Source organism: Helobdella robusta (genome assembly GCF_000326865.2).
Source record: "Helobdella robusta unplaced genomic scaffold HELROscaffold_3, whole genome shotgun sequence".
NCBI lineage: Eukaryota > Metazoa > Annelida > Clitellata > Rhynchobdellida > Glossiphoniidae > Helobdella > Helobdella robusta.
In genome coordinates, this window is record NW_008704501.1 from 6,157,993 (window position 1) to 6,165,418 (window position 7,426).

At 31.2% G+C, this 7,426-nt stretch overlaps 1 protein-coding gene across 1 annotated transcript in view; it reads right to left on the bottom strand.

Annotated features, from left to right (window-relative positions):
- Window positions 1–6,622: 6,622 nt before the first annotated feature.
- Window positions 6,623–7,426, bottom strand: part of HELRODRAFT_161613 (hypothetical protein) — a gene marked incomplete at both ends in the record, with an annotated part of 1,601 nt that continues 797 nt past the window's right edge. Inside the window, one exon of the mRNA XM_009021515.1 lies at window positions 6,623–7,364. Coding sequence (XP_009019763.1) covers window positions 6,623–7,364 — 742 coding nt within the window. The remainder of the gene's footprint in view (window positions 7,365–7,426) is intronic.

Sequence of the window (7,426 nt, forward strand, 5' to 3'; positions counted from 1 at the left end):
AACATTAAAAACCTCCTCTACAACAACAACCTCAACAACAACAAAAACATCAACAAAACAACAACAAAAACATCAACATCATCACCAACAACATCAACAACAACAAAAGACAGCAAAACATCAACAACAACAAAAAACAACAAAACATCAACAACGACAACAAAAAACAACAACAACCCACCCATTCAACGACACGTCTGCGTATTTACTTAATTGATTTACGTGTTGTTCGGATAATCGTGTTTTGATGGCATTCCACACAGGCACAACTCGCTAAATAAATCGTGCGTGCAATTAGACACGCTAAGTTTATCTGAACTGGAAAGACTGCAGAAGCACGGAAGTGAGAGCGAAATTTTTTCCACGTCCCGGCACTCCTCTTCATTTCTTCATTCCACACTCCTTACTCTTACACACTCCTACAAACTTCACACTCTTTAATCTTTCTTACACACCACATATTTTATAACACACACACACACACACGAGCGCGCGCGCGTACACACACATATAGACTCCCGTCACGTTTTCGTTTTACATCACACGTATCCCATTATACACTCGCCAATTTATCACCGATTATTAATTTGAAATTTATAAATCCAACTTCAACATCTTCTACAAGAAATACACTCCAAAGAAAATATTTCACAGAGTTTGATGAGTCCAAATTTAAAAAAAATGAATGAATGAACGATAACTGAATGAATGGAAAAACCAAATGAATGAATGAATGAATGAATGAATGAATGAATGAATGAACGAACGAATGAATGAATGAATAAATGAATGTGTTGATCGTTATTTTGCATGAATGAATAATAATAAAAATAAAAACATTTAATTTCAAAATATTTGAATTATTTTGAAAACTTCAAAACAAATTAACACAAAAACAGAAAAATTCCTTAAAAAATTCTTCGGAATTATTTATTTTTAAATAATAATTAGAAATTTCTTGAAAAGAATCGAATTCGGAATATGAAAAAAAAGAGCAGTTATCGGATGAATAGGTCTGACACGAACGAAGGCATTGGAAAAGTTCCTCCTATGATCATTATATTTTTTTTTAATTTAAAAAATTGTTTGCGCACGTGAGAAATAATTTCGTAACTGTTGAAAATAAAATTCATAGAAATTCATCAATCAGTTAATTTTATTTATTCATTTGTTTGTTGATTAATTATATTTTAAAGTGAAAAAAATAAACGCGAAACCAATGAATGAATGAATGAATGAATGAATGAATGAATGAATGAATGAATGAATGAATGAATGAATGAATGAATGAATGAATGAATGAATGAATGAATGAATGAATGAATGAATGAATGAATGAATGAATGAATGAATGAATGAATGAATGAATGAATGAATGAATGAATGAATGAATGAATGAATGAATGAATGAATGAATGAATGAATGAATGAATGAATGAATGAATGAATGAATGAATGAATGAATGAATGAATGAATGAATGAATGAATGAATGAATGAATGAATGAATGAATGAATGAATGAATGAATGAATGAATGAATGAATGAATGAATGAATGAATGAATGAATGAATGAATGAATGAATGAATGAATGAATGAATGAATGAATGAAAGAATGACTGAATGAAGGGATGAAGGAATGACTGAATGAAGGGATGAAGGAAGGGATGAAGGAATAAATAAATGGATGAGTGAATGAATTGATTGATGCGTAGATTGATAAAGTAGTGGACGTTTAGAGTTAGAATGGATAGATAAATGGATAAATAAGATAAATGAATGAATAGATAGATGGATTGGTTAGTTGATTGATGGACAAAATGACAGATGAATGACAAAAAGTTAAATGAGTGATCAACGGTTGATAGATTGACAAAAAAATGAAGAAGTGATGAATGAATAGATTGATAGACGGACGGATGGATGAATAGTTGGATAAAAATATAGATGGATGAATAGATACAGAGATGAACTCATGAATAAGCAAACAGGCTAACAAGCAAATGATTGATTGAGAGACAAGCAAAAAAATGAATGAACGAGCACGGAAAATGGACATTAGAAATCTAACTAAAGTTCTGACGATGATGACAGTGATGATGGCGACGATGATGGCGATGATGATGACAACGATGACGATGATGATGTTATGATTAGAATCTTAAAAGCGATGTATTAAACAATGTATTGTTGAAAATATCTAAAAGAAATTAATTAAAAACTTTGAAAATTTTAAAATTTGAATGGCAGATCGAAAAAGAGATGAAGTTTTAAACGAAGGAACGAACGAACAAACAAACAAACGAACGGAAGAAGGACTGAAAAGTAATAAAAGAACAGCAGCTGAAAATGAACAAACGGAGGATGAATGACTGAGAAATGAAAGAATAAAGAATGACCAGGAAAAAAAAGACGGAAAAATAAATAGATGAATGAATGAAAAAAGAAAGAAAACGAATGAATGAAGGGAGCGAACGGCAAACATCATCGAACATTTCGTTCGTGACCGCCAATGAACGCGCGCAATTCCTCTTTTATGCTGGGATGTGCCTCAAATGGCAGGCTTAATGAGGCTGGTGGTGATGATGATGACGACGACGACGATGATGATGATGACGATGACGATGATGATGATGACGATGAAGGTAACGATGATGATGATGGTGGTGATGAATTGAGAATCTTGATAACAATTTTCTCAAATAAAACATTTTATCTGAAACAAAATCACCTATTAATAGCAAAGCTTATTTTGCAGTTGAGTGAATGATGTATATATAGTTGAACGAACCCAAAAATGTCACATGACAACGGTCAGTTTATAGAATGGTCAATTTAGAAAGGTATCAATTTACTTTGAGTTCACATTCGGACAGTTGCATCATCATCATCATCACCATCATCATCGTCGTCGTCATCGTCATCTTCATCATCATCATTATCCTCACCATCTTCATCATTATTATCATCATCATCATTACCATCATCATCACCATCATCATCATCGTCGTCATCATCATCAACATTATCATCAACTTTATCGTCTTCTTCATCATCATCATTATCATCATCGTCGTTACATTTCTGTACAATTTTTGAATACAGAAATTATCTTTATTATTATTATTATTGTTATTACTATTGTTATTATTATTATTATTATATTATTATTATTATCATCATCATCATCACCACCATCATGAACATCGTCATCACAGTTGCTGCAGATAAGTTCCTTTATAACCTCCACCATTAATATCGGCGTTTTAATTAAAATGGTTTAATGGATTGGTTTCTTGCTTCTATTTGGTTCGATAAGTGAACGAATTAAAAATCATCGTCATCATCATCACCATTTTTGTCATCACTGACAACACCATCAACATCATCATCAACACATCATCATCGTCTTCTTCATCATTGACAACACCATCATCATCATTATCAACACATCATCATTGTCATCGTCATCATTGACAACACTATCATCATAACCACATCGTCGTCATCGTCATCATCATCATTACTGACAGCACTATCATCAGCAACAACATCGTGGTTGTCGTCACCACCAGCGTCGTCGTAAAACGCCGAGAATAATGGCAAATCATCTATAAATAGATTGAATCTCGTTATATTAGTAGCAATGGTAGTAGTAGTGGTAGTAGTAGTAGTATTAGTAGTATTATTAGTAGTAGCGTCAGTAGCAGCATTAGTAATAGTAGTAGTAGCAGCAGTAGTTGTTGCCGAAGTGGTAGTAGTAGTAGTAGCATCTAGAGCCTTGTACTGTTAATAGTAATAACGGTAGTAATAAAAGTACTATGAGTACAGAGGTCACGAAATTTACTAGCATTCATTGCTATAAACGTTATTTAGTGTTGTTGTTGTTGCTACTGCTGCTGTTGTTGTCGTTGCAGTTGTGTTGTAGCTTAGTATTAGGAAATGTTATTGTTGATATAAATTACAACTCTCAGTAACGTAAGTTCTGTAAATTATGAAGTTTAAATTGTTATAAAAAAAACACGTTTCAAAACTTTTGTATCTCTAAGACTTTAACACCACAACAACACCATACAACACACACACACGCACGCACACAACACACACGCACATTTATTTTTCTACGTATGTGTGTGTGCAGGCAGTATTCGAATCTGATCCCTTCGCAATAGCAACAACATAATATAGCACTCCTACCGTCTGAGCTAACTCGACAACGTACTTACTCATCTTCAACGCTGTCTAGTAATTTTACTTATTTAATACTACTGTATTACATTATCGTTTGGCCATCATTAAATTATTCATAATCATCATTTTAACATCTATTACAATTTGAGTTAATACCATTTAATGTATTATTATTATTATATATTATTATTATTATTTATTATTATATATTATTATTATATCTGTTATTGTAATTATTATCCATTATTATTATTATTAATGTTGTTGATTGTAGTTTGAATCAGACAATTTTCTTTGTCGTAAGTTATAAAGGCACGCCATTGTAAATGGCGCAATTACACATAATGCACTACACGTGGTCGCAGTAGCGACGGTAACTTCACTAGTCGCCGTGGTGGTAGCCACAGCAATTTACTTGTTTCGTGTAGTAACAGTAATATTTGTTATATTTTGTAGTAGCTGTAGTAACTGTAGTAGTAGTAGTAGCAGCAGCAGTAGTAGTAGTAGTAGTGGTGGTGGTGGTAGTAGTAGTAGTAGAAACTGTGGCTGCCGTATATTTACGCTGTCATTGCGCTGCCATTGTGGAAGTTGTAGAAATCGCAACAGCAACTTTACTAGCTGCTAGCTGTTGTAGTAACATTAGTAATTGCTATTTTTATAGTTGGAGCAGCGGTGATAGTAACGCTAGAAGCAGTATTAGCAGTAATAGAAACAGTGGTAGTAGTAATAAATGTAGTAGTAGCAGTAGAAGCAACAGCAGCAGCAGCAGTAGAAGTAACGTCTGTAAAAGTAATTTGAATTTGAATACCCAAGCATCAATTCATCATCATTGCCATTATCGTGTTTTAAGATTTTAAGTCAAGTTAAATCGTAACAAATCCAGCAAACATTCTCTAGAAACTTCAAAATAATATTTTGAAATAATAAATAAAATAATAGTTAAATAAATAAATGATAATGATAATTGGTTATAATTGTTTTTTTATGATTTGTAGTGGTAGTAGTATGTATGTATGTATGTATGTATGTATGTATGTATGTATGTATGTATGTATGTATGTATGTATGTATGTATGTATGTATGTATGTATGTATGTATGTATGTATGTATGTATGTATGTATGTATGTATGTATGTATGTATGTATGTATGCATGCTTGTATGTATGTATGTATGTATGTATGTATTTATAAAATGATGGAATTCTTTTAAGGTTTGGAAATGTGCTATGTTCCGCTTATGGCTGTTCACATCCGTTCTGATGTTCATGATTTGTTTGTTGTTTAGCTAAAAAACATATTTTTTTATATTTTGTGATGATAATGATGTTGTTGATTTTGTTGATGTTTGATGATGTTGTTGTTGATGTTGTTGTTGATGTTGTTGATCGTTTATCGTTGATGTTGCTGACGACATATGTGGGTGACGTTAATTTTGATGGCATGTCGAACTTTTTGTTGATGTTTTGGTAGTGTATGATTGCTTGTTTGTTTGTTTTGTTGTGTTTGTTAATGTTTGTGAGTGTTTGTTTTTAGGTGTGTGTGTGTTTGTTTGTTTGTTTGTTTGTTTGTTTGTTTGTTTGTTTGTTTGTTTGTTTGTTTTTTTGTTTGTTTGTTTGTTTGTTTGTTTGTTTGTTTGTTTGTTTGTTTGTTTGTTTGTTTGTTTGTTTGTTTGTTTGTTTGTTTGTTTGTTTGTTTGTTTGTTTGTTTGTTTGTTTGTTTGTTTGTTTGTTTGTTTGTTTGTTTGTTTGTTTGTTTGTTTGTTTGTTTGTTTGTTTGTTTGTTAATGTTGACGTTGTTGTTTGCTTACAGAATTACACTTAAAATTAATTAGCCTAAATAATCATCCGATAGTTGGTTTCAACTGCGATAAGCAAAATTTAATGAAGCCTAGCATTTTTTTGGGAGGGATTTCAACCGACGAAAAATAACAATAATAACAATAAAAACATTTATAACAACAACAACAACAACAATAATAATAATAATGAGAACATCTTTTTATTTTCATTTTAATACATACATTGTAATTACGTCATCATCATCGTCATCATCACCGTCAATAAAACTTATAATGTTAATTGTAAATAGATAATCTACAATGCTCGCCATACATTTAAAATGGGCACAATGAGAAATAGAATCAGCATTAAATTACGTTCAAATCGTGTTCCTATCACAGTAAATTGCGTAAGATGACGATACTACGGAGTTAATTAAACTTCTATGATAATGGGTCAGACGAAATAAAATTGATTAATGATAGTTTAAAATATTTAAAAAAACCTAGCGGGAAAATTTCAAATGAATTTATTATAATATTTATTATAATAATGATAGTAATAATAGTACTAATGCGTTGTGCGTGTGTGGTTAATACTTCAGTAAATTAATTAAAGTTATAGTTAATAATCAATTAATCAATTAACTAATTAATTATAAAAAAAAGTGAATAAAAATATTGATAAAAAGAAAACCATACATTTGATATGCCCAGCGATTTCGGATCGGTTGATGAATTTTCTTCTGATGAAATTTTTGTTGGAAATGTGATGCGTCCGCGAATAACTATCAATCAACATTTTTGTTGCGGTTTTGGTGAATTTAATTATGTCAGTTTTATTAATAATTTTATTTTTCGGGTTGGATATTTTGTCGTTGTTGTTGATGTTGAAGTTGTGATTGTTGTTGCTTTTGTTGTTGTTGTCAGTGGTGGTGTTGTTGTTGCTGCTGCTGTTGTTGTTGTTTCTTCTATAGACATCTATATTGATATTTTTATTGATCTTGTTGATGGCTTTATGAATTTTGTAGAACTTTTTATACTTTTTGTAACTATTTTTATAAATGTTGCTGTTGTTGTTTCTGTTGTTGTTGGTTTTAAGAGCCACAGTTTTATACAGAATTGTTTTATCTCTACTTTCAGTGTCCTCATAATGAGAGTCTGCTTTGATGTTGTTGTTGTTGATCTCGTTGCGATTGCTGCCATTAGCAATGATGTAGTTGCTGCTACGACTGCTTTTCTTGACATTTTTGTTAAAGTTGTAGTTGCAGTTGTCGATATTATTTTTGTTTATGTAAGCAATATTTCTTATTTTGTCAAGTTTAATTTTATTAAAATTGTTGATGTAATTGTTGTTGTTGATGTTGTTGTTGATGTTTTTAATGTTTTTGCAGCTTGGTTTGATGATGTCAATTGATGTTATGGTTTCTTCATTTTTGTTTTTCAACAAATTCTT